At 30.9% G+C, this 27,959-nt stretch overlaps 3 protein-coding genes across 6 annotated transcripts; all 3 read left to right on the top strand.

The window, feature by feature from the left end:
- Positions 1–5,077: 5,077 nt before the first annotated feature.
- Positions 5,078–11,921, top strand: LOC113869511. Of its 2 annotated transcripts, XM_027505863.1 has the most exons (4): positions 5,078–5,099; positions 10,696–10,828; positions 10,925–11,042; positions 11,330–11,921. In XM_027505863.1, the coding sequence occupies exons 1-4, from the start codon at positions 5,078–5,080 to the stop codon at positions 11,618–11,620; spliced, it is 564 nt and encodes a 187-aa protein (XP_027361664.1). In that variant the 3' UTR covers positions 11,621–11,921. The 2 variants fall into 2 exon arrangements, with proteins under 2 accessions (XP_027361664.1, XP_027361663.1); XM_027505862.1 differs by lacking the exon at positions 5,078–5,099 and having other exon boundaries at positions 10,439–10,828.
- Positions 11,922–13,317: 1,396 nt separating this feature from the next.
- LOC113869512 (B-box zinc finger protein 18-like) lies at positions 13,318–16,366 on the top strand. 2 transcript variants are annotated; one of them, XR_003505482.1, is made up of 7 exons: positions 13,318–13,527; positions 13,644–13,760; positions 14,150–14,246; positions 14,332–14,447; positions 14,779–15,021; positions 16,044–16,158; positions 16,281–16,297. XR_003505482.1 is itself a non-coding variant. In XM_027505865.1 (6 exons), the coding sequence occupies exons 2-6, from the start codon at positions 13,668–13,670 to the stop codon at positions 16,047–16,049; spliced, it is 555 nt and encodes a 184-aa protein (XP_027361666.1). In that variant the 5' UTR covers positions 13,318–13,527; positions 13,644–13,667; the 3' UTR covers positions 16,050–16,366. The 2 variants fall into 2 exon arrangements, 1 of the variants encoding a protein (XP_027361666.1); XM_027505865.1 differs by having other exon boundaries at positions 16,044–16,366.
- A 4,153-nt stretch (positions 16,367–20,519) lies between these two features.
- Positions 20,520–26,887, top strand: LOC113869506 (probable serine protease EDA2). Of its 2 annotated transcripts, none has more exons than XM_027505851.1 (12): positions 20,520–20,878; positions 21,802–21,927; positions 22,170–22,325; positions 22,808–22,990; positions 23,122–23,238; positions 23,367–23,420; positions 23,518–23,589; positions 24,675–24,880; positions 25,022–25,116; positions 25,567–25,641; positions 26,028–26,111; positions 26,430–26,887. In XM_027505851.1, the coding sequence occupies exons 1-12, from the start codon at positions 20,696–20,698 to the stop codon at positions 26,543–26,545; spliced, it is 1,467 nt and encodes a 488-aa protein (XP_027361652.1). In that variant the 5' UTR covers positions 20,520–20,695; the 3' UTR covers positions 26,546–26,887. The 2 variants fall into 2 exon arrangements, with proteins under 2 accessions (XP_027361652.1, XP_027361653.1); XM_027505852.1 differs by having other exon boundaries at positions 20,628–20,878; positions 26,463–26,862.
- Positions 26,888–27,959: the final 1,072 nt, after the last annotated feature.

The following is a 27,959-nucleotide window of genomic DNA, read 5'->3' as shown; positions in this document are numbered from 1 at the left end:
AATTTAATTTGCATTGCATGCACGGAGCATGGTGCTTCCAAAATTCAGTAACTTGCTTATAATTGATAAAGTAATAAAAGTCTCCATAATTTTGAAGTGCATGCAGCAGTGAAAAGTGTTGAAAAGAAAAGCAAGTTTTGAATCATGCAAAGCCATACCCATAAGTTGGGTGAAGCACGTGGTGCCTTCACCCCACTTTTCCACATCTTACTAGTGTTATAATTACTTTCAAGTTTCAAAGGCCTTTACCATCGTCCCTAGTTTCAGTAGTTTGAACATGAAGATTAATGCTTTATAAGATTCTTGCATCCAACAACCAGATTATGATGATAGGAGAATATATTTTTTTTAAATTATGAAAGCCAACATTTTATAGGTTATTGAGTTTAGTATGAAGTTTTATTTATCAAAATAATAGAGGTGCACATTATTGGTGGTGATAACTGTTGATTAATGATTATAAGATTCTCATAGTTTTATTTAATTAGAATTTGCAAGAGTTATCCTTGTGGTTGATCACCTTTGTTTGAGTATTACGTTCTCACAATTATTCCCAAAGGTGAGGCAAAAAAAAAGGTATTGGGGACCTTTTGACCAAAACAAGTAATGTAATTTCAACAGACCATGTGCATGTTGTGGTGGAAGTGAAGTTGGAGAGAGAAATTTCATTGACAGGGGACTGAAGGAGAGGCCCATTACTCGTATGGTTGTGGTACTATGAAATGAATGTACATAATCGACTCTAATGTATAATACAAAACCATCATTTATGCATTTGGACTTGTGTGTGCTCAAACACCATCCCTACACGTGCATGTCCCATTTACTTTATTCTTCTTTCTCACTCTTCTTTTTCTCCTTTCTTATTAAACTGTTAATAGCCGACACACAATTTTTTAAATATACAAAGTATATATTAATGAGTTTAAGCAACTAACACATGCCTTTGCAAGAATAAGAAATTTCTATTATATGCATTTCGAGATTAGCGTGTTTGAAGTTAACCAGGCTTTATATAAAGCATGATTCTCGTTACGGTGAAAATAATCAAAATTTATTAAAAAAATCTCTAAAACAAAAAATAATATGATGTGACAGTTTTTGTAATTAAATTTTTTTAAAAACTAATTAAATGAAAAGGATACGTGGCTTGTATGGTAATGTTAAGAGCTATTTAGAATTCAGATAAATATTTAGTTATAATTTAATTTTTATAAAAATATTTTTCAAATTTAGAAAGAATAAAAATAGAAGTTAATGGAAGTTATTAGTTGAGATATATGATAATTTTCATATTCTCGTGAACATGCAATATATCCATCTCCTATCGTGAAAATAAAAGTCCACCAAATCGTGGGAATGACCATGGTAGGAATAAGCTTTACCTGAAATGAAAATGTTTTTCTAAAGCTTGAAACAAATATGAGAGATTATTTTCTAATAACCACAAAATGTTTAGGAATTGAAAAAAAAAAGACATACCTTGAAATTTTAAATTTGTAAGTGTGTTTTAAAATTTTGAATCCAATTAAATTCATATTTGCCTTCTGTATAAATATATACATGAAACAATTAATGTAAAAACCCCAAAACTACATATTTGCAGAAAAATCAATGTATTTCCAAAGCCACTAGCTAGTTTACATGGAAGCTATATATATGTCACATAAATGGTCCACGAATTGAAATCTAACTAGATTGTATGAACATTATCAATCATGGCTTGTACCTATCGATATAATTAAAATTTCATTTTGAAAGGTCTAGAATCTATTACAGACCACATGTCTACGGAAGGAAAAGTGGGGAATTGATTATTGAAACAAAATTGGATCCCAACACATTTGAGTGTAATGCCAAAGAGCATAAAATGTTATGAAAATGAAACCAGAAACTGTATATACTGTAATATTACACATATCAGAAGGGGCATTTAGCCCTATGTGAGACCGAGATGCGGGACACTGCACAAACAGGTTATGATTATGATTTATGGGAGTATGGATCTTCCACTGCATTACTTCTCAAGTTCAGACATGATATATGATTTTAATTCATATGTGTCGAGGAAAAAAATAATATTTATTTATTATTTAATTAATTATCTTAATCATTTCAAAAAATATTAAATATTTTCAAAATTTTTAAAATAGTTTATAATTTAAGTTTTTGTTTTTAATATTTCTAATATACATCCCGAGATACGTTTACATTCTTAGCTTATTAGATATCATAAGTCACTACAAAGAAATGCACCATTTAGCGTCGATTCATTAGTAGCGGTTAACAATAATTGCTAGTAACATGCTGGGTAAAATAATATTTAATGGCAATTTTAATAACCACCACAAAAAAAGATAAGATTTAGTGGCAGTTTTTTCAATTGCCGAGAAAATTACAAGATTTAGTAGCAATTTTCTATAACCACTACAAAAATATGGGATTTAGTGGCGTTTTGCATAACCATCACAAAAAATGCACGATTTAGTAGTAGTTTTGCATAACCGCCACAAAAAATTGCAAAATTTGCGAAAAGAATATAAGAAACATCACTCCACCTCCACCCATTCTCCATCACCCACTCAAAGTTACCCCTTAACCCTCCACCTTGGCCTCATCGAGTTCCACCACCACCATTCTCTCTGTCATTGTCGCTATTGCCACTATCGTCAAAGTGTCTTTTCTAACTATAATAATCCAATAATTTTTTATTATCCTTTTCACTTTCTTAAAAAATTGCTCTCGGACTCTATAGTATAAATTATATAACATATGTTGTGATGTTAAAAAATAAATAAAATGTGAACCCAAAGAGTAAAAGAAAGAAATGAGTAAAAGATAAGTACCAAAGAAAAGTGTGGAACCAAACTTTAAAATAGAGCATTGTTACTTACCACGTAGTCTAGTTTTTAAATTTTAAATTTTAGTGTTAGATCATAATTGTCACTAAATAACTGCTGCAAATTTAAAAATTTAGCGGCAGTTCAAAACTATCACAAATTTGATTGTGTCATCAATTTTAACATTAATTTCATAAAAGTCAGAATAAAATTTAGAGACGGTTAAAACTGCCATTAATCTTAAAATTTAATAGTCACAAGTTAGTGATTTTTTTGTAGTGAGTACATGTAAGAATTAATACCATTAGTCTAATTGCAAAGGAATTCTATCTATTTTTTATTAGATATCATAAATACGTTTAAAAATTAATGCCCATTTGTCTAAGTACAACGTAATTTATTTTTTAAGACGTATTAAAATTAAGTGTTGTGAAAAAAAAACTTAGAAAATTTTCATTTTTAAAAACAAAGTTGTTAAGAGAAGCATTTATATTTATTATTCACTACCAAAAAAATTGCTAATTTGTAACGGTTAAATTTTAAGATTAACAATGATTTTAACAGCTTCTAAATTTTATTTTGGAGGTTACGAAATTGAAGTTATAATTAGCGACACAAAGTTAAATTTGTGGCAGTTTTGAACCGCTGCTAAAATTTGAAATTCAAAAGTTTAGTTCCACACTTTTCTTCAGTCCTTATCTTCTACTCATTTCTCTTTTTTACTCTTTTGATTCACATTCCATTTATTTTTTAATATCATAACATATATGTTATATAATTTATAGTGTAGAGTCATTGAAGGTGAGCCATTTTTGAAGGAAGTGAAAAGGATAATAGAAAATTACCAGGTTGTCATAGTTGGAAAAGACACTTTGTGGTGGCATGGCAAAGAGAAAGGTGGTGGTGGAACTTAATGAGGTTAAGATAGAGGTAAAAGGGTAGCTTTGAGTAGGTGATGGAGAATGGGTGAGGGTTGAGTAGTGTTTCTTATATTCTGTTATTGCAAATTAACTCTAAATTCCACTTTTTTTGCGGCAATTATGCAAAATTACCGCTAAATCCCGTCTTTTTTGTGGCGATTACACAAAATCGCCGCTACATCTTGTATTTTTTATGGTAGTTACAGAAAACTATCGCTAACTCCTGCAATTTTTGCAACGGTTGCAGAAAACTGCCACTAATTTTGTATTTTATGTGACTGTTACTAAAACTACTGTTCCGCATTTCTTGTAGTGATTTGACCGTATTTTGAATAAGTATGTATAATATATATATATAAATTGTATGTGTGTAAGAAATTAAATATATTTTACTTTTTTGCATACAAAAACCTTCAAATAACAAAACATGAAATATTTGTAAGATGAAACATTGCCTTCCCTCCTTTCCGTCCACAATTTGTTTAAATGAAAGGAAGAAAAATATGAATAATGTATTTTTTTTTCTTTACTTAATAAAAGAGTTAATTTTTTTTTTGTTTTATCTAATTCAATATTTTTTCTCCACATTAATTTTTCCTTGAATTAAGTAAATGATTAAAGAAAACGCTAACTAATCCACTAACACTAGGTGTTGACTGTTTTGCAACCATTGTTTTAAAAGAAAACTAATTAAAAAAAATTATTTTTTATTAAAAATATTATTAATACATCTTTATCGTGATGTTTTCAATTAAAAAATATTATTAATTTTATAATTAATATCTTGAAGATACTAACTAACAAAAACTATTATTATAAATTATGTTAAATATAAACTTTTTGTCATGGCACATAAATGTGTTAATGGCTTGCATCCGGTGCAGATGATTAACAATAGGAGAACCCATTCTGCAGTGATAATGACGACCATAATTACAAATGAAAAAGACGCAATTGCAAATGATGAACATATGATGGTGGCAATTAGGTGTTAGTTAAGGTGTTTTAGGTGAGTGATGTTATCTATTAAATTTGTCTAAGTTTGATTGCAAACCGACAAATAAATCCAAATGGCTTGAGTTGTTAAATGGTCTAATTAACAGCGATTCATAGGCTAAGATTTAGCATTTACTTTGGTCATTCGCGTGTGTTAGGTTTAGCATTTAGCAATCACATTGTGAGTGCACTTAATTGCATGCATACTAACCAGGTGGGAGTTCTTGTTACCGCAAAATTATCAATATTAGAAACTTGTTGTTAAATCATACAAAATATTCAATTGTCTTTTTCTTTTGTTCTTTTTCTTTTCATTTATAAATGAAAGAAAAGTATGCAAATCGCGTCACATATCACTTTACGAGCGAAAGCAACTTGATATTGAAATCTGGTTTCCATTTTCTTTGTATATTAATCTATTTTAAATTTTGGGTTAGGTTTCTGGATGTTCAATTGTTTATATTTATAATTTTGAAAAACAATGAGAACAAATCTGCGGAAGAATCATGATTACCATAAAATCAACTTGACACTGTGGTTTAAATATTATTACTTACATGAAATACTCTTTATTGATTCATAAATGTTGTTTTTTATTGTTGTCTTCGGATCCAATATTATGATGATGTCAAACATATGTTAATGTGTAAAAAAATTATTAATCTGTCCTATAAGTCTTCAAACACATTTAATGTTTTGGTCCTTATATAAAATTAACATTTTACAATTTATAAATATGATCAGTAATTTTAAAGAAAAAAAGTTTAATATAATAGAAACTCAAATAATTATTTCATTAGCTTGATTATTGATATTTTACTTCTTGTACTATATGGATCGTTTTTAAATTACATGTGGACTTTTTTCAAGACCCTATAAAAAAAAGGAATTCGGTGAGAAGTTAATAAATGTATATAGTTCATTTAAAGGTGATCTTGTAATGTAAATTAACTAGTAAGGTTTATGTTTTTGAAAAACAAAAACAAAAATATGATAGTAAACATAAAATATGCTTTGTTTTAAAAAAAATCCGTGGTGATCACTTATTGAGAGGTTTGAAATTATTTTCTTATACATTATATCATAGATAAAATGTTTATAACTTACAAGAAAAAAATAATACAATAAATAAATTATTATGTTATATTTTAATATATAGTTTTGTGAAATAATAGGATAATATAAGGGGCTAAACAGTCCAACAATACTTCTCCTGATATTGTTTGATATCATTCATTACTATATTATTCTTGTAATTATCTAATACTTTTCACTGTAGTTATTTAACATTATTACTATCATTGTTATTTAATATCCTTTATTATCACTATAACTACCTAACATCTTCAAATAATATTGTCACTTGATAACTTTTATCATTATCACAACATAACACTTTGCCATTACAGGAGCTCGTTGCTTCAAATCTTGGCGATAGTTGATACCAAGTCTCCTTTGAGTCATTATACCTACAATGAAAATAAGAAGTCAAATCAATATAATCTAATGTCCAAGTTATACACCAAAAGCATGAAACATATCATCCATATCCAAGTGAGGTTGGGGAGACTTCAATAAAAGTATAAAGGCTCGGACAGGAAGCTCCCTAAGAAGAGACTTCAAACATTCCAAAGCTGACAATTCTTCAGCCGATAACATTTCCTTGGAAAATACGTCATACTGACGAGGTACCCGAGTCCAGTGAAAAGGGAAAAGAAGTTTGTTTTCACTATTAAAAAAATATTTTCTACCGATAGGATGCACTGTTAATTTAAAGTAACCAGTTTTAAAACCTTTGAACGATGAAGTGTAAAGCTTAAAAAGTGACAGTTCGACTTGCCTTATTAAAGATACCCATCTCACTTTGTCTGAAGGACGGGTATAGAAAAAATGAAGAAATAAACCTATACTAAGCTCTATATGGTAAAATTTACACAAAATTTTGAATGCTTGCATCGTCGCTCACCCATTCAGATGAAGTTGTATCGGTGCGACATTTAAAATCCTCAACAAACCCATTTGAAAATCGCCAAAAGGAAGCCTTACACCTAATTCTTTAAACATATACTCATATACAAAGAAGATGTCAACCATCTCAACACCATCTCCTAAAAATACCAGTTTAGGATTATCGGAGTCATCCCTTCGACAAACATTAATAGTTATTAGATAGGGGTCCAAAGTCTCTCATAGTGATATATCACAATGGTCTACGAAGGCTTGAAGTTGTTTATTTTGTTGAAAGCGCGAAAAATATACGGTCACTTTACCATTTACCCATTTGTATCCAAGAATTGTACAAAGTGAAAATGTAGGCCTTTCTCTTGGAGGCTAGCATTCGGTAACAACTCGCTTGACTCAGAACCATCATGGCAAGCGTCAGACGATTCGACATTATCTTCAAGTTCCCTAGCAGTCGTATCCGGCTCATTCACAACATCATTCGACCACGAAGAAACCTCTTCAAACCTTTCGGTCTCACCGAGGTCCCCAACCTCAAGAGAGTAGTAGTCAACCTTGCCATATCCGACAATGAATCCTTCCACTCGATGGAATAGGTCATAAGAAGAACAAGAAAAGAAAGTAAGGTTAAAATAAAACAAGTGTACTTTCAAGAAATTCTCAAGAAGAAGAAAGGAAAAGCTTCTAACAATATAAGAACTATATACCCCTCGGTTTAGAGCAGAAAATGCATATGATACCTGGATCACCACATATTTATAGAACATATGGTTTCAGACAGATGAAGAGTCACACGCTTTTTCAACCATAAGATCTTTTTTAGATTAAGGGTTCAGAGTGCGTAACCTTTCGTTTTAGAGCACGAACCACAAGAAAACCCTAATTTCTGAAGAGACTTAAAACGTATTAAGCCAACAACATACTCGTCCATTATAGCAGAAAAAAGAAATTGATTACCTACTCGGTCTGAACACTAGAAAAAAAAAACTGATTACCTAATCGATTTAAACACCAAAAAAAAGAACCTAACTACTTATTCGGTTGAACACCACCATATTTTAAAACCGAACATCTTATCGGTAAAGCTGACCATACTAGTCTCACCTAAAGTACCGACAAGGTCAACAAACCTTTTTATGCCCTTATATCGTACCTCCTCGGGCTTAGGAGGCTAGTGTACTAAATAAGACACCACTCGATCATTATAGCAGAAAAAGAAATTTAAGTACCCCCTCGACGCAAGGACGAACACTCCGTTAGGTTAAGATAAATTAGACATATTGGAGTAGATTAAGGAAAGTAATCATTAATTATGTATCTAAACATAAGGCTTACGAAGTTGATTCATAAAGCCCATTAGCTCAAAATACTGTCTATAAAAGAAAAGTAAGAAATACAGAAAAGTAAGAAGTATAGGTAAATGATTGACTTTTGAACATTCAATAGCATTTATTGCCTAAACTGACACTTGATTTTATCATTGAAATGCCTTTTGCAGATACAACTCCCACGTCATATAGGGAGAAGTCAGAGGTACTTGCAAGGATGTCATCTCACTTCATAAGAAAGGAATTTTTAGAAGACCCGTATTTTCCTAACAGGAACAAGTATATAGAGAAAATTATAGATCTAACCATCAAAATATAAGCCTACATTTTCTTAAGAATACAAATGATAATTTAATATTTTGATTACTTAAATGTCCCATACATTATATAAATAATTATAAATAAAAAATAACATATTTAAAATATAATTTAGTAACAAAATTTAAAAATGAAAAGCAAAATATAAAAATAAAATTCTTTGAAATTTAAAAATTTAAAAATAAATTAATCAATACAAAACTAATATTAATTTATAAATTATTATTATATTTATTTTTAATAAAATACATTTAAATATTTATAAAAATTAGATAAAGTAGAAACTTTTAATTGAAGAATGAATAGTGTTGCGCACTAAACATTTATAAATTAATCAGTTGTGGTTGGATAATTAGCTATATGGGAGCAAACCCACATAATTCTATTATTTTAAAACTACGGAATAGAGTTTAAATACGAATTGTTTTTCTTTTTGGTCAACAAATCCGAATTTGTTGCAGTATATGGACTTGATGGGGCAGAGGTTTGATCCTTTATTTTTTTCTGGTCCACGTGTAGCAGTGGTTGAGTAGGTAGGTGGGTGCTTCCAATTGGTTACTATTGTGGATAGAATTTGCTACGTGTCATTGTTAATGGGCTCACAAATAAATTTAAATCCTGAATTTAATAAAGCCCAACATAATGCATTGAGAGCCCATACAAGTGAGACTAGAAACACATATTCAGCCCAAGTGATTCTTTGGACCATGAAAAGAAAAAGTCTTTTTGAATATACGTAGATTAGAAAGACAAAGCAAACTCTTACAGTTACCAAAAAGAAAACCTTTGAATCTTAGACTATTTGTTTTTAACAATAATATTTGTACATCGAAATTCCTAAATTTTAAAAAAATAAATACATAAAACTATGTTAAAATAAGAAAATTATTTCATAAAATAAGTGAAATATGAGTTTCATTATTTCTTTTGAGTTTACCAAAGCACTTTATTTATGTATATAATAAATAAAGGGCTTTATTAATCTTAGCTTTAAAAGACTGAGTATAAGCAATTAATAACAATTATTAGAAAGATAAATATTTATTATATTTTTATAACTTTAATACAATAACTGTATATTTTTTTCATAAATTTTTTTTATTTGTGGATGTTTAAACTTAATTCTAAGAGTTGAAGTTAACAAAATTCATAAATAAACAATTATACTTAAACTCAGTTTGGATATTTTTCTAGAAAAATATTTATAAAAAAATCTGCATAATAAATAAATAATTTTTTAATAAATTAGAAACAACTTATTTTTAAAATTTTAGAGGATTCAAATTAGAGAACTTCTAAAAATAACAGAAAAATACAAATTATTTTTGATTTATGAAAAACAAATTATTCATTTTTTAAGTAATTTTTTTTCTCCCGTAAATACTTCTATGAAAGTTTACACAAACTGGGAGCTGATGTAAATTATTCAAATAATAGAACTGGTTGATTTTTTTTCCTTATTTTATTATCTTAGAAAATTACATAAAAATGGTGTAGATTATTCTGACGGGTAAACATGAAAAATACTACCCCTTTTTATTTCCTAGTCTCGAATATCAGCTGCAAAATTAAAAGTATTTGTGAAAAAAATAGGATAAAATTGTGGGCGTATCTCAAGTAGAACCATGAACAAGTACATAAAACATATAGTAAGATGCTAATCGTCAAGACAAAAACACGCATTTAGGCCAAAAACTTGCACCTGCTGATGTCCTGATGCAAGTGTACATGATATACTAACATGCAGAGGAAATAGCGGATCCGTACACAACAAAGCAAACTACGTTGCTACGAAGACGCAATAGATATATATTAGTCAGTAATCTTTGAGTAATACACATGAAAAAAAAAAATGGTAAACAATGTCACATTTTGCAAGGAAGCATCTTAGAAATTTCTCAATATTTTAACTTTTTCCTTTGTGTAGGGTAACCCTCCTAAGTAGCTGAACTTCACTAATACCATACAAAATCATGGTGCCAAGTCCAAATTATTAAATAACTAAGCTTAAGATCAAATTCCAAACATTTTCTCGGAACAAACAAACATGTACAGAATGAGAAACTAGCTCAAATCTAGTATGATACTCAGGGCTGTGTAGCATTTCCTTGTGTTTCCCTCGATCAAAAGAACCTTCCAGGAAGGTTCCTACATGACAAGCAAAATATTACCAAATTTATGGTTTATATAAGAGGCGACTTAGCTTATGGCATTCACTGCAAAGTTCAAAAGTGATCACACAAGTGAAAGCTAAGCTGAGTGCAGGTGCTTTGTTGAGAGAAAAAGAGGGGATCATGGAGATTGAGGAAGTTGGCAACTGTGAAACACAAGCACTTCCTCTGCTCTCACTGAACCATGTGTCCCTCTTATGCAGATCAGTGTGGGAGTCTATGAGGTTTTATGAGGATGTCTTGGGCTTTGTTCCCATCAAACGCCCATCTTCTTTCAAGTTCAATGGAGCCTGGTAACATCATCATTTTCTCTTCATTGCCTCTTTTCTATATTCGATATCTTGTTGCAAATTAAGAATACTAATTTGGTTACATTTTAATTTTTGTAGGTTTTACAATTATGGTATTGGAATACACTTGATCGAGAATCCAGACATTGATGAATTTGATACCTGCTTGAATGAATTAAGGCCTATTAATCCCAAGGACAACCATATTTCATTCCAGGTAATCAGGCTTTTAAGAGGGTATTTGGAAGAACATACGAGAAACTTATTTGAGTTTATGAAACTAATTTGTGATTCTTTTTAGCTTATTTTAATATGGTTCTCAGCAAATCTTGTGAAGATAGGATTTTTTTGAACTTATTTCAAATTCATAATACAAACGGTAGTGTGGTTCGAATTTAATGAATGAGCATTTAATGCAACTGTTTATTGCAACACACCCTAATTATTGTAGCACCACTTAAATGTTCACATGGATCATGCTAGCAATGCTTTGATTTTGGGCAGTGTACGGATGTTGAACTTGTTAAAAGGAGGTTAGAAGAGAGGGGGATGAGGTATGTCACAGCTGTGGTAGAGGAAGGAGGAATCAAGGTGGACCAAGTGTTCTTCCATGACCCAGATGGGTACATGATTGAGCTATGCAATTGTGAGAATATCCCAATCATTCCTATTTCTTCATGCTCTTTCAAGCCCAGGGGCCAGAGCTTTAAGAAGGCTGCTCCTTCCAAGTGTGGATTCATGGAGAATGTGATGATGGAAAGCTTGAGCATGGACATGATAAATTTCTCATTCTAAACTGCCAACAGTTTTACAACAACAAAGCGAAGAACATTAAGTTCACGTCCTTGTCTTTCTTTCTTTTTTGTTTATAAGATATAAAAAGAGTTTGCTCATAAAAAAAAAATGAAAGGAGGGGGGATAAGAAGATAAGATTGTTAATTAATTTATGTTAAAAGCTATACAAAAGCCTCTTTGGGGTCTGGACTCATGGCAAATTTGTAAGGGAAGAATGGACCCAAGGAAAACTTTATTGTTATTGTATCATGTTTTGTTTGTAATAATAAGAAATTCTGAGTTGCTCAGTTGTCGTATGTTATTCTCACCAGCGGGTTTGTCTTTATCTTTTAATTCTTTTCCGCACGAGGCAACGAGTGATGAATTTGAGCCTCTACCAAAACTGTGCTGCTTCTACAAAGCACAAAGTAGATGCCTGGCAAAAGGAACAAGGTTACCAAAAATGGATGGCTCAAATTCAATGCAAAAAAGTAGTCTGTGATGAATTTATTTGTGTAAATAATAGTATATCCTTAAATGACCAACGCATCATAAATGCCGCTGATTGATGGTGTATATTTAGGAAGACTCAGTTTTTTTTTTTTTTTTGTATTTCTGGTAATAATATATACTAAGCAAGAATAAGGTTAGAGTACAAGAATAAGGCCAAAGTAATTGTTAACACGAACAAAAGCGTTGATAACAAGTCATGTTTCCGCAATGGAGCATTGGCAGGAACAAAAAGCAAGACATATGAAGGTTGTTGACGGAGAATTCTCAACTTTCAAAGATTAGCATTAGCCAAAATGGCAGCTTTCAAAATGTGTTGGCTTTAATTTCACCGAACTTCTGAAATAATGTGATAATGATGTAGAACAATATATTAGAGGTATTTAAGACAAGCCGAACTGAAATCTCAAGCCCAATTTTATTTCTATTTGGTAAAGCTCTTCTGGGAGCAACAAAAATTATGAATTTGTTTATCTCCTATTGCCCTTCTAATTGTGGACTGTGAACAGCTGTCTAGAGTTTTTCTCTTTTGTTTTTTGCTCAACTATTTATAGTAAAATTTTTGAAACCAGTTTGTTGAGTCTTCCATATATTCACTAGCATAGATAGATGTTAACGGATCAACCCAAATCCCCCTAAATGCAAAAAGTTTGTTGCAGGAGAAATCTTGGCAAATATTATGTATATTTAGGGAAGGTGGGAGGTAACAAATTTTAATTACTAATTGTATACATATTTTATTTAACTTAAGTGTTTATTTAATATTTTTTAAATAATAATTTATATAATTAATGTATTGAAATAAGTTAAAATTAACCAAAAATTTAACTGCTTATAAGCTTATTAAAACATACTCTTTAAAAGCTTCTTATATAATATTTAAAAGCTAAAAATACCCGCGTGAGTTATGTAAAGTTGTGCAGAGAGATTGGGTTGGATTTTGAATAAGGGTAAGTAGAGAAACAAGTTAAAGAGTTTGGAATTAAAGTGGGGAGAGAGAAGAGATGAAGGAGATTCGTTTGTATGCTTTGTGGTTGGAAAGGAAAGGCAGTGTTAGGCTTAGCAACAATAAACACTAGAAAGAGGTGGGACCCATGTCAGATAATTAATTGGTGGGTGAGAATGAAGGGTGAGTTGCTGTCAACCCCACATTGGCTTTGAACTTGTGGCTACGAAGTACCGTTCGAGCCCAACATAGTTGACAAACACTCATTTATTGTGTCTTTGCAAATGCAAAGTTCTGGAATCAACCTCCAAGGTCCCCCACTTCTCCAAAATCCTCTCTTTTATCCTACACTCTAATCATAGTCCTTCCCCATCATCATCATCATCATCATCATCTTTGTTAAGCACACCACCTTCACCTTCCCTACTAACAACATAGAGAAAAACAAAACTATCTTACCCACATGGATTTGGTGAAAACCTGTCTTCTTCTGTGGCCTTTTCTTTTTCTTTTTTCTTCTTTTTATTCAAAGAAGGGTGTTTCTCTTATGTGTCTGACTTTAACTTTCTTTCTGTTTGTTGATTGAAGCGATGAAAGTGAGAGAGTTCAATTATGCGAACGCTTTGTGACGCTTGTGAGAGTGCGGCCGCTATAGTTTTCTGCGCCGCTGATGAGGCTGCGCTGTGTCGTGCATGTGATGAGAAGGTTTTATTTTATTTTATCTCTAATTGTATCATTCAGATTTTCTTTGCTGTTTTCTGATGCTCACTATTCTTATTGATTCCTTTAGATCATTGACTTGAATTTTACAATCTGATGTTTCTGAAAGTGTGCCGCAATTATTTATGATGTTTCATTAGCAATGTACTAATGTTGAAATCGTGGGCAAGTTCACTGATAGAGGAAATTGATTGAGGGTAACGAATTGAGGGGCTTGCAGTTTGACCCTCCAGCTTTATATATGTGCTTTGATCCGATTTGGTCTTTTGGTGTAAATTTGAAATTGAAGTTTGTTTTTGCTTTATTTTGGTATTGATTATTGTGGTAACATGTTTCAACCAATGGCTCAAAGTTTAGTCTTTATGAGCTGACAGGTTCACATGTGCAATAAGCTAGCTAGTAGGCATGTGAGAGTTGGTCTTGCAAGTCCAAGTGATGTGCCTCGCTGTGACATATGCGAGAATGCACCTGGTTAGTAGTTTCATCTTTCTATTATTTTTAGGGTTCCTCTGATGCCTATTGCTTATATGTTTGCTCTTTTTCACTCTGGATGTAGCTTTCTTCTATTGCGAGACAGATGGAAGTTCCCTTTGTTTGCAGTGTGATATGATAGTTCATGTCGGAGGTAAAAGAACGCATGGACGATATCTTCTTTTCAGGCAGAGAGTTGAGGTGAGCCTCTCCTTTCCAGCATATTTGGTCTTAATTTGTTTACAAGATAAATCTACGTCTTAGTCCCTGAAATTGTACCTGTGTAAGTGCTGGTGTCACTTTAGTCTCTAACTTTGCAAAAGCTTACTTTGTCAAACGTCATTCACTCTTTGATGTGAAAAATAGAATAGAAAAACCTAAAGTGAATAACATTTTGAAAAGTCAAGAAGTAGAGTGAGGAATTAAAATGTTCAAAAGCTTGCAATCTCAGGCACTAAAATGAGCTTTACTTGTTCGTTATCTTGATATCTCTGGGTTCCTTTCAAGTGTCTAATATCTCCTTATTCCATAGTTTCCAGGAGATAAATCTAGTCATGCTGAAAATCCGGCGTCACAGCCACTGGAACCAGGAGAGGCTAAAAGAGGACAAACTCCACTTCCCAAACTAAAAATGGGAGAGAAGCAACAAAATCACAGGATGCCTCTGGTTTCAACGCCAGGACCTGATGCAGATGGGCATACCAAGATGGAAACTAAAATGATTGATTTGAACATGAAGCCAAACAGAATACATGAACAAGCATCAAATAATCAGGTTAGAGTGCGTGGGAAGTAAATTTTGCCTTCCTAGTTCGAAATTTCTTTTCTGGTAAATGTGTTTCGCACAAGTGGGATACCAAAATGAGAAATGAAGTACGAAATTTTTTTGACAGAAGCAGTATGAAAACTGTAAACAAAGAACCACCCATGATTTCTGTAAAACACTTGCCCCTTTTTTCTTAATTACTTAACCTGTTAAACATGGACATGTGTTTATTACAATTTTCGTTTTATCATTTTTTGTACCTTATAGCACTCTTCTACTGAAATACTTGCAAACTAAAATTATTAAACCCGTCAAATCTATCTCACTAGAATATGGATAATTTCTTGTTAGTGGTGTTAAATTAATCTTTAATGCATTAAATGTTGTAAACTTGATCAAATAGCTAAATAGTTATGAGATTGGTATATAGGACTCATTGAAATGTCATGTGATGTGATTGTTAAACTACTTTACGATATAAATGGAATTTCTACCATGTAGTCATTCTGTCTTCCAAATTTTGATCTAGTTTTCGTAGTGAATTAGAAGTCATCCACCTTGCTTGATACTTGGTTCTGCTTCCACTATTGCACACTTAATCATGTCTTGTGGGATCAAATATCCAGCTTTACTTGAAGGAACATCTTCTGGTCCCTTGCGCGCAATTCCCCTTACATTACTGCAACCAACAGAAATTAACATAGCAATGCCAATATCAATATGAAATTGTAATTGTGGATCTGAAAAGTCTTCAGATATCGCCTTAAAAGATATGAAATTTATTTTGGACTTTTTCATATTTCTTCCTTCTGAAGCAGGGATTCAATAAATGAACACCCTTTCCCCATTTTTTACTCACTTCAATACCATATATCGTTCAACTTTCTTTCAGTGAAGTCATCTAATGGCTGCATGAAAGTAGAACCTTGTAAGTTGTAACATTTGTACTAAACAAATCCTTGTTAAAAGTATGCATGACATGCACTGATGTATATATATAATTCTCAGAAATGCTCTTCTTGTTTTGACAGCCATAAATCGTGCAGCTAGGCAATGCAGTTCTAGTAGGATCCTAAACCAAAAATCTACCAATGGCAAAATGAGGCATTGAGGCACCAAAGTCTTTTGAAGAGTTTGTTCGCCTTTGTAGGGATTTAATTTGGTAGTTCAACACATCATATCTGTACTGCAAAGCATTGTTAACTGTATATCTATGATCCCTTTCAATGAATTGTGTGTTGACTGTTGACTTTTGTTTCTGGTTTCAGTTTTCTATGTCATTACGTCCCCCAGACAATTCGGGGGAAAAGAGATTTTTTTTTAATGCGACATTACATCTGATCGTAGAAATTATAGCTGTCTTTGAAGTATAGAATTATGTTACCTTCATTTTTATTTATCTGTGCAGCAAAAGGAAAATTTACATAGATTACAGAATTTAATCATTTTGTTGAAATTAATTATTAAACTTCTTAATTTATCTTTTATCAGTAAATTTCTTTGACTAGTAAATTATTCAAATAATATAAATATTTCATAGGAACAAAAGAGTATAAAAGGAAGAATAACAATTTAAAATATACTTAATTTTTTATATGGACAAATAGATAAAAATAAAGATAGTGTGGCTTTTTTCCAGCTTTGGTTTGTAAATAATTTAGTACTTGTCTGTCTCTAAAAGAGACTACGCATGATTTAACAACGACGATAAAGACATTCACGGCTTAAAATACTCTCTCGACCATTCGGGGAACCAAATCTTCAATATTTTGGCGTTTTTGGTTTACATGACACACATAATTACGATATGTGTACGGATTCTAATATTAGTAACAGTAATTTTCAACAATTTAATGTGTCCTCTTTTCTTTATCTTTTGCCTATATCACAATGTCTACAGAAAATAATCTTGCTCAAATTCAAAACATTTATAATATTTTTAATGAGATTCAAAATTTTATTTTAAGAAAATCGAATATATATTATCTGGATCTGGTCAGCAATTGAGTATAATTTTTTATTGTATATTTTGTAAAAATTAATATATATGAAATTAAAATTTTATATATTAAAACATGATAGGATAGAATAATGCATAAATTTCAAAGTGTATATAAAAATATAAAAAGAAAAATATCTAAAAATTGTTCTGATATAATATGTTTGAATTTTAGCTTATGCAATTAGAGTTACCAAAGGAGATATGATGCTTACTTCACACATCCATGATAAGTATAAATTGGTCTAATTAAATAGGATTTGAGTTTAGCAGTCTATTTTAGATAAAGGCATCAGTAATCGTATGGCAGAAATTTTGATAAAATATATTGCATGTGAAAATTATTTTAAAAAAATCTCAATCATTTAGAGCTTGCTTGATTTGGTTTTGATTTTTTATTATTTAAAAAAGAAAAGTGTATTTAAAAAGAGAATCAAACATGCTCTTATTTTTTTAAAATATATTTTTCTACTTTAGAGAAATTAAACTCAATTTAGGATAATCAATAAATGAAAAAAAGAGACAAAAAAAAAAAACTAACATTGATTAAAAACCAATGCTACTAAAAAAACCTATTAAGAATCAAGTCACATTCAACAACATTAAAATAGTACCTAATTTACATTTTAATTAATTTATTTAAAATTTTGGCATGGGTGACGTATCTGTCTAGTCACTTCTTTCATTTTTAATTCTCTCTTACGCTTTAATTTAATTCAAGATTCTGAAATATTTATCACTAGAAAGTTTAAGAAAGAGATAAATTGCTTTCCAAAAGAAGATAAGGAAACATTACTTTGTAAAAGAAACCAACAGCTACAAGGAAGACAAAAAAGGTGAAACATTGAACTTCACTGCCATTATCCGACCACTCCAACTTTCCCAATGGAATGGTAGCAGTTGATTGTCTTTAAGAAGATGAAAATATATATTTGAAAAAAGTAATGTTAGGAATACATTTTTTAATAATTTTTTTAATTTTCAGTTAAAATTTTAAAAAATATGAGAAAAATATTAATTTAAAAAAAACATTTTTTTTTTTGTAATTTTAAGTAAATTTTAATTAATCTCTTGTCAGAGTTCTTAAATGCTTAACTATTATATGTGCAAAAATTGTAGGGTGCATAGAGTACTTTTAGCCTAAGAAGTAGCCTACAAAGATGGGGTGGGCATTGATTTTGTTGAATATGCTTAAATTATATGTAAAATAATTCTAATTTATCATTAAAAATACCTAATTAGATAATTTAATAGTTTATTTATAAAGAAGTTTAATAACTTATTAAATGTTTCAATATAATGTAAGTTATTAAAAAGGCTAATAGGTTAAATTATACTTTTAAATATGTCAGCTAAACTTAATAAAAAGCCTATAACAAGTAATATTATACTCAGGTTTCAAATTATTAAACAAATCAAACTTATTTATGCAAAGTCTAGCCTAACATATTTTTATTTTTATTCACCATTTACACTATTCTCTTATTTAAGAAAGAAAAAAAAAACATTATTAAATTCTTTATTTATATAATTTGTATTATTATTATTAAGAAGATATAAAAGGGAAGGGAGAGAAATATTAAAATAAAATGAGTGACATAGTTAAAAAAAATGAACTATAAAAGTGCATGTAAATATAATACAACATTTTTAAACGACCAAATTAAAGATCTATACTATACTTAATCGCATGTTACAAGATGCTGTGCAAGAAAATTTTTTGCACCCGAAGACAAATGGCACAGCTTTCAAGAGTTAAGGGCCACAAAATACAATACGGGACAAAATTTTTGTTTTTGCCTGTGTTTATTTATTTATTCTTGCTAAATGCCTCTTTTATTTATTGTGAATAACAATGGGGATTCATAATATATTTTATAGTTATTCTATATGAATATATGGTTGCAGTTATGTCAACACTAACAAATATTGTCGGTAATAGAAATTTCCAAATTATTATATATTGATTAAAATATTTTCTTGTCTAAATGTTTTTTTTACATGTGGTAATCTTGCAGTAATTAGAACGATTGTGGTAATTGGTAAAGAAGGTATCAGCGAGGATATATGTTTTTATAACAACAAAAGAAGACAAAAAGAAAAAAAAAAACATAATGAGGGGTAAGAAATATTTAAAAATAAAAGGAAACCAACTTTAGAAAAAAAATTGTGAAACGTGAGTGTGGAGTAAAATAAAACAAATAACAAAACAAAAGCAAAGCAAAGATAAAAGGAGAAGCTGAGGGGAAAACAAAAAGTCTTTGAGAGAAATACAATATGTTTTTTTTTTGTTTTAAATTATTTTAGAACAATTTTAAAATACTGTTTTTCAGAAAAAAATAAAAATTAAATTTATGTTAACAAATAAGTTTTATTTTTTAAAATAGAAAACAGACAAGATCTATTTTTTTTAAAATCTAATTAACATTTTTAGTAAAAAAATAACTTATTTAATTTTTTTTAGAAATTAAAAAAAATTATATTTAACCAACTTGTATGAGTAAATATTAATAAAAGCAACTTTAATAGTAAAATTTTTGTAAATTCCTTAAGGTATATTTTTATTAATTTTTATCTAAGTCCCGTGCCAACACTTTTTTTATTATTATTATTACTAAAGCAACTTTTACTTTCAACACTGTAACTCTTAAAAATTCACTAAGTAAATCCTTTAAATTATCTCACACATTCATATGCTATTAATTTTTTATTTAAAAATTTAAATGAAAAATATTTATTTAAAATAACAGCACATAACTCTTCAACGAAAATTTTGAAAAATGAAATTGACGACAAGAAAAAAGAAATATTATTTAACACTTATCAAAATTAGAAAAAAAGTCAAAGAATAAAATTTGAAAGAGTAATATTAACAAAAATGTCTTCGATAGTATAACTCTTACAAGTTACTTAAATTATAATTTGTATTTTAATAAAAGAACCTAATCTAATAGTAATAAAAAAAAGTTATAAGTTTGAATGACTTAATTTTCTAGAATGTTTAAAGTACTTTTAGAATTAAAGTTTAATTAGTTATATAATATTTGATTTATTGATAGCCTATTAGTATAAAATTTAATATTTCAATACTTTCTTTTAAGTTTTTAACTACTTGTGCTTTTTATTAATTTTTTATGCCAGAAATTTAATTTGTTTTATTCGACCTATTTTTTTAAATTATTATTAAGCTTGAGTTTTTTATTTTTTTTAAATTTAGATATCATATAAAAAATTTGAAAGTCGGATGGTGAGTCATCTAAGAATGAGAGAGACTTGTTATTCACCTAATTATCTAAAATGCTTTAAATATATTAATTATCTAAAATGGTTTAAACAATTTTAGAATTAACATGTAATTTGTTTTAGTTATAAATAATTAAATAAATTCCCTAAACTATGTCACATTTTTCATACGTCACTAGCTTTTTATTGTATTTTGGGTTAAACAATAATTATTTAAATATTTTTTGTATTTAAAATAACAACACATGCCTCTCCAACTCCAATGATACATTTTAAAAAATGATCGTTACTTACATTTAAGAAAAACCTTAAGCATCCTGCACTTTAAATGCTCTTAATGCATAAATTGCGATTTAGGTCGAAGATTATTTTTATTCAATTCGAAGGCTGGCAAGAAAAACTTGGACGGTGTGGAAAGGAGACAACGTGTCCAAAACGACGATGAGACAGGAATGGGTGTTGACGATGATGTCGTGTTTGTTGGTGTTTCCGTTACTGTTGTTTCCGACGGTGGCTGGGGCACCTCACGCGCTGCCAAGTCGTTTGGCTGTAACTGAGAGCGCCAAGTATCTAACCGATCAAGAGCTGTGGTTCTCACAGACGCTCGACCACTATTCTCCCTACGTACTCTTCTCTTCTCACTAATCACATTCTCAGCGATTTCACCAAACCTTAATTACTTCTCTTAATTATTTCTACATTAAGTTTTGAGACCGTTTATTTATGCTGTTTATTACTGTAGGTGAGATTTAATTTCGGTAACTGAACGTATTTTTAATTAACAAGTACTAGGTTGTAGTTACTTCATCTTCATCCAACCATTTTTCATTCGGTTCTAAGGATTTATTTGAAAAAACTTACGAATAACTTATAAAAAAAGTAAACTTTTTAAAGCTTATTTTAAGTTTTTTATAACTTACCAAAATAATTTTATTTTAATTTATTTCAATAAATTTCATGATTGAATTTATAGCACGTTATTATTTAAAAAGAGTTTATTACATTAAATTGTTCATTCATCTCCACCTTAAATAGTGTAGTCTTGGTTTGACGAGCTTGGAAGGCGTTTGCTTTGCAGTCTTTGTTGCGCTATTATCACTATATGCCCTTATAATATTTAAGTTGAGATTCCTTGTTTGAAGTTATAATGAATGCTAACAAAAATATAAAGAATGTGGATGTCTGGTAATCCCGTGGTTCTGTGTATCTTGCATGTCAACACTAGCAACCAAGCGCCTCTAAAAGAAGGCTTGGATGTTCTGTTATTCAACCTCACGATCTTCATCATTGTGTAGATCATATATAATGATTCTGAATAGGTTTAGTTGATGCTTGTGGTGATTCAAAAATATTACGTGCTTATAGGTAGATAATTACTACTTTGAATCGTACACACTAGTTGAATTTGAATCGCTTGAAACTTTTCATATCATGCACTTATTTGAGAGTTAAAAATTTCCATTCATAGAATCTATTTACCACCTTTACTTATCAAATTGTGATGCGGTTGATGTTGCTTATATGTATGCTGCACAAATGCTCTGCAGGATCACCGCAAATTCCAGCAACGTTACTATGAGTTCCTTGACAATTTCCGGATTCCAGATGGACCAATTTTTTTGGTAATCTGTGGTGAATATTCATGCAATGGGATAAAAAATGACTATATCAGTGTAAGTTACAATTCTTGGTCCACATTTGTATTCTCATACTTTGATGGCTTTTGTTAGGTAGCATTCAAGAGCAAAGATTTGTCGTAAGTTGTTTCTTGCCTTGAGCCGAATGTATCTTCGTGACCAACAAGACTGACACTGATATGAATCTTCTTGGTCCACATTTGTTTCTTGCCTCGCTCTTCTAAATATGAAGCTAATATATTAATCTTAAAAAATTTCATACGTTGGAACATTTATAGGTTCTGGCAAAGAAATTTGGAGCAGCTGTGGTTTCTCTTGAGCATCGCTATTATGGAAAGAGTTCTCCATTTAAATCTCTGACAACAAATAATTTGAGATATCTTTCATCCAAGCAGGCGCTCTTTGATTTGGCTGTTTTCCGCCAGAAATATCAGGCAAGTTAATTTTTATAACCTTTCTTTCTGATGTCAAGTTGGCAGAAATGAAGCGAGTAAAGTAATAAATACCTCGAGAAGCTAATTTAATAGTTAAAGATACTCTCCTGTTGCTCTTTTGAATTAAAATAAGATAAAACAATTTACATTGAAAAGTTATATAAAAGAATATAAGGGTTTGAATGATAGAGAATATAGAGCACTCATGCTTGTAAAAGGCTGTAAGATCGAGCAAAATTTACAAAAAAACAGGAGAGAAATAGTACAATAATTGTCAGCCATCACAGTGTACTCATGCTTTGTCATACTACATAAAGTATGCATGATAAAGCAATAAAGCATATTCTTTGTGTTGATTTATCATTTTTCCTTCTATTAATTAATTTATTTTCTTTTAGATTTTAATGATGACGTAAAGGATGCTACGTAGTATTTATAAGACTGTTCTTTTTATTTTTATGCTTATTGTATTTTTCTTGTAGGATTCCTTAAATACAAAGCTTAATAGAACGAACAGTGAAAATCCCTGGTTTGCTTTCGGTGTCTCATATCCTGGGGCTCTCAGTGCGTGGTTCCGTCTCAAGTTTCCTCATTTAACATGTGGAAGTCTTGCAAGTTCTGCAGTTGTTCTTGCTGTTTACAACTTCACAGACTTTGATAAGCAGGTGAAGATATTGATTTTTCAATCATGACCATCTTTTTTTTATTTCTATATGTTTTAGTCTAGATGCTATGGATCATGTAACTCCCTATTATTTTTTTAAGTCAATTTTAGATTTCTATCCTTAATATACAGATTGGTGAGTCAGCCGGTGCTGAATGTAAAGCTGCATTACAAGAAACCACTCAACTTATTGAACAAAAACTGGAAATTAACAGAAAGGCACTGAAGGCTTCTTTTAATGCAGCTGATGTATGCTCTCTTCCTTTCTTACAATTGCTAAAGAATTTTATATTTTACCTCAGACATAAGTCACATTCCCCACTTGATTTTTCTAATTTGATTCTCATATTGTATTTTGACCTTCTAATGATTTGCAGCTTGAAATTGATGGTGACTTCTTGTACTTTTTGGCTGATGCTGCTGTTACAGCTGTAATTGATATGACTCCTGCCTTTTCTTTTTTAATTCATTGCAATATCTTATATTCAAATTTGTCATGCTGTTTTCCTCTTTATCTGGTTATTTCAGTTTCAATATGGAAATCCAGATATATTATGCAAGCCTCTTGTTGAAGCAAAGAAGGCTGGAGAGGATTTGGTGGTATGCTTTTCAATCTAGTGACTTTTGCCTAAATGTAATGAAATGGCTCAATCCTCAATGAGCATGTCTTTGATGAAAAACTTTTAACGCACCTTTTATTTTATTTTTTTGGGTCTCTGTTTGCATGTGAGTAATTTTTCCTTTGTCATCAAAATATACTAATGTAAAATTCTTCATCTTATTATACAGCTGTAATGCAGGATTTGTTTAGCTCAAATTGTATATAGTTAGAGCATAGATTGGCCCACTGGAAATATGTAGACTATGGTTATATACTAATAGAAATGGTTCAGAGAAATAAATAGTAAAGACTAAGAATTCTCATTGCATTGAACTCTCCATTGCATGTTGTGTAACATTGTGGGTCTCAGAACAGGGAGCAGGAAGGAAAAAGAAGACAGATATGTATATGGATACCAAGTGTTCAAGAGACCTGGGTGCTTTCCTGTCCAGAATTTCCTCACAATCCCCAACGCCTACCAAAGCCCTTTCCCCCCTATTTCTATATGCATAACTGCCTCCCACCTTAAAGACCGAATGAAATCAATCAGCATTAACTATATTTGATTATGTTAATATGTTACATTTATTCTGCCTTCTGGTTCTAATCCCCCACAGCCTTGCTTATTTTTTGCACTGTACATCTGTACTCTCCTCCTTATTGAAGGTCTGTTATCATATACTAGATTCAATATTAATGTTGATGTGTAGCCCATGTGGCTTAAATTCTTACAGCATCTCTACTTAGCCAGTTTTTTTCCATCTGTTTTCAATTGGTCATACTAGCTTATATTTCCTGCACTGCTGTAACCTTCATCGTCAAAACTATACCTGGAAATGGTATTTTATCAAATAACAAGACTCAGGAATTTTGATTGGCATAATATGCTGATCAGGTCTAGCTTCTGTAGTTAGTACATAACTTTTCTACTATTATTTCTCATTAATCACTTGGGGCTTTGTCTAAAAATAATATTTTGTTAATCAATGATTGCTTTTATTCCATTTTATGCGCCTTTGCCCCGATGTCTTTGCACCCCCTAGTCACTTATCGTCTGATAGCAAATATTTGATTCACTATGTAGGGTGCTTATGCCAAGTATGTCAAAGAGTATTACCTTGGAACCTATGGTGTTAATGTACAAACATATAACCAAAAGTACTTGAAAAACACTGAAGTCAGTGAAAACAGTTCTGATAGACTATGGTGGTTTCAAGTTTGCACTGAAGTTGCATACTTTCAGGTGGCTCCCTCAAATGATAGTGTGCGCTCATCAAAAGTTGACACAAGGCAATCTCTTTATTACCACTATTCATGAGTCCTTTGTTGACAATATTCCTTTCTTCACTTTTATCACTGTTAAACTATGCTTTAATATTTCTGGTTCATGATCTTGTGAATTTATATAGAATGATTTCTCATATGTTGTAGATACCATTTGGACCTTTGCAAAAACGTTTTTGGAGAAGGTATCTTTCCTGACGTGGATGCAACTAATATATATTATGGAGGCACAAAAATTGCTGGTCAGAAACTGTCCTTGGCCCAAATTTTTATTTTATTCATTTTGTTCTCTTTATTCTTAATTTTAATAATTTGTGCAAAAATTAAAATTAACTTGCTTACACGGCTGTTACTTTTCTCCAAATTTATTATAATATACATTCATTATTTTATCCTTTGGACTAATGTTATCATTATCATGCCTCGATGATTGTTATCTTGACCTTATAAGTCATTTTGAATATGGATGTCTCTTTCATGTCTATATATTTTAATTTGAACTATGTACTTGCAATTATGAGGGAGTCACTAACAAGTACTCGACTCTTTTACATATTACTTTCTTTATGTCATATTAGGGTTGGAGACTTCATATTTTTCATTCTTTTATGATTTTATTCTGAATATACTATTATATAATCATCTTTATTTTGGTTTCATTTCAATTATCCTAACATAATGTGCATGGACAGGTTCCAAAATAATATTTACAAATGGCTCACAAGATCCTTGGCGTCATGCATCAAAACAAATTTCATCCCCTGATAGTGAGTTGGAATTTACCTATCAATTTAGAGAATAACATTCTTTATTTGCACTATCACGGTGACAATCTATCCAAATTGCATTTCTCTCAAATCCAACATGGATTCACATTTTGTTTGATGGCTATTTAGTGACTTCGTCATGTCTGTTAGTTACACCAAGTATTGTTTAATTTGCTGTATGCCGTTGTTTTAGTCAGATTTGTCATATTTGCATGATCTTGGGATATAGCTCAAGTGTAATTTGGTAGTATTCTTTTTTAGGTTAAGGAAGGAGTTTTGAGTCACATTATAAAATACATAATGTTGAGACTTTTGATGTGTGGTGCTAAATTACTACGTTCTTGTACTGTTAACTGAATACTGCCTATTCACTGCTGAACTTTCAGTGCCTTCATACACTATCACATGTTACAATTGTGGCCATGGAACTGACATGCGAGGATGTCCTCAAGATCCCTTTAACCTTGAAGGTATGTGTAATTTTTGCTCTTCAATGATTATTGTCGTTTTATATGTTTTAGGTCACCAATCTTGAACCTTCAAATTTTAGGAGTCAACTTGGGTTGTCATAAGTATTTCAATTGCATGATCACCAAGATTTCTTCTCCCACACATCAGCAAGTAGATTCCATGCTTATAAAAAAGAAGATAACTATTATTTGAAATAATAACCAAATATTAAGGAAGAAACCAGCAATAAAATCATGCCACCAATGTCTGTGTTAGTCATTTGTAATATGTACACATGATTGTGCAATAGCAACCTTCTAATTGTGAAATTTCTTTAGGTGATGAGAGGAACTGCACATCCCCTGATGCAGTTCACAAAGTTAGGCAAAAGATCATAGAGAATATGAACTTGTGGCTATCTCAGTGCCATGACCCCGGCAGGAATTGTATATAATTATTTATTTGTATATGAGTTGCATGATGTACAACAACATACCCGATTTCTAGTAGGTACAGATAACTCGAAAAAGTATATAGTTTTGAGTCATCTTTGTGCAAACTGACAAAAAGCAAGGCAAAACAGTTGTTTACATAGAATGGCATTTCATGCAATATAAATATTCTACCTAGTTATAGCATGTCTGGCATTGCCAGATAACGTTGTAGCAGTAATCGTTTGTAACATTTGAGTGTCACTAGCCTAAATATGTATCCCCCGCAGTCAACTTTCCATATAGTCATAAATCTTTACCCTTCATTTTATTTTTAAAATTTGACGAAATTAATAAAATGTAAGGAAAGAAAAATGAGTCATTGGATGATGAAAGCAGGAATTTTGACTGCACGTGTTTGTCAGTGATTTTAAGTCATTTTTACCCCTTCTACTGGGGCGAATTTAGTCATCAATTACTGTACTGGTTTTTTACACAGTCTCGCCGAGAATTAAAAATTTGTTGGAATAAGTATCATTGCCGAGGAAGGAATACAGTTGTAAAACAAAAAATGTTTGTTTTCCTGCATACAGATGACAGGGTCACAATCAGGAATAGAGGGACGTGGTCATCAATAAATCACCAACGTGATCCTCAATAACTTACCAACGAGAGTTAGCATGTGTCATTTAGAATAATAAATCAGTTAAAACTACTTCTATTTAAGGAGTTCTTTTTATTAATTTTTTATATTTTTTTATTAAAGCACTGCAATTAAGCTAATAAGTTGTCTAAGTATATTAATTAAAAAATAACTATTTATATAGCATGGTCCGGTTTCTTGCATCTAAACATGGTCAAAATCGTGTTGCAGTGCAATTATGACCTTTGGGTTTCCACTTTCAGGCAGTCTTAACTAACATTCCTTGCTTGGACTTTTCTTTGAACGACGAGTAGAGCAGCTTGAGCCTCCTCCCCGTTCTCTGATCTGCTTCCCCCCTTCTTGAGGCACGTATTTTGAAGGGCTCTTGCGTATGAGAATGAAATGGACCATGGGTTGGGTGATCGGTTCTTGGCATTCAAGTTCAAGGTATCATCCACTTCTGATTGCTCTCCTGAGAAAAACTGCTCAACCAAACAATTCAGTGAATGCATGCATAAATGACCCCAGGAAAAATCCATAAATTACATGCAAATGTGTGTGTTTTTACAAAAGTGGTTGAGAGGGGTGGCTAGCTAGAAAAAGTATATGCCAAGATTACTGGGACGAACAAATAGATATGAAGGTAGGCTTTTATATAACACTTTTAGCGGCCGCAATCGTACAAGATGTCGACGCAGGAAAAGAAAAGGAAGCTGCAAACAGAAAATTATAAAACCAAAATAGTAGTTTCAGGAAACGGAGTACATTATAAAGACATAAGTTTGCCCCTTCAA

This window comes from Abrus precatorius, unplaced genomic scaffold (assembly GCF_003935025.1).
Source record: "Abrus precatorius isolate BTA unplaced genomic scaffold, Abrus_2018 Scaffold6, whole genome shotgun sequence".
NCBI lineage: Eukaryota > Viridiplantae > Streptophyta > Magnoliopsida > Fabales > Fabaceae > Abrus > Abrus precatorius.
This window is presented reverse-complemented; position numbering and strand designations above follow the sequence as displayed.

Bases quoted from the DNA above. Each gene is read 5' to 3' on its own strand.
- LOC113869511 (XM_027505862.1), top strand. From the start codon at position 10,659: ATGGAGATTGAGGAAGTTGGCAACTGTGAAACACAAGCACTTCCTCTG. The intron at 10,829-10,924 runs GTAACATCATCA...TAATTTTTGTAG, and splicing joins TTCAAGTTCAATGGAGCCTG to GTTTTACAATTATGGTATTG. The intron at 11,043-11,329 runs GTAATCAGGCTT...GATTTTGGGCAG, and splicing joins ACAACCATATTTCATTCCAG to TGTACGGATGTTGAACTTGT.
- LOC113869512 (XM_027505865.1), top strand. From the start codon at position 13,668: ATGCGAACGCTTTGTGACGCTTGTGAGAGTGCGGCCGCTATAGTTTTC. The intron at 14,247-14,331 runs GTTAGTAGTTTC...CTCTGGATGTAG, and splicing joins CATATGCGAGAATGCACCTG to CTTTCTTCTATTGCGAGACA. The intron at 14,448-14,778 runs GTGAGCCTCTCC...CTTATTCCATAG, and splicing joins TTTTCAGGCAGAGAGTTGAG to TTTCCAGGAGATAAATCTAG.
- LOC113869506 (XM_027505851.1), top strand. From the start codon at position 20,696: ATGAGACAGGAATGGGTGTTGACGATGATGTCGTGTTTGTTGGTGTTT. The intron at 20,879-21,801 runs GTACTCTTCTCT...AATGCTCTGCAG, and splicing joins TCGACCACTATTCTCCCTAC to GATCACCGCAAATTCCAGCA. The intron at 26,112-26,429 runs GTATGTGTAATT...AAATTTCTTTAG, and splicing joins AGATCCCTTTAACCTTGAAG to GTGATGAGAGGAACTGCACA.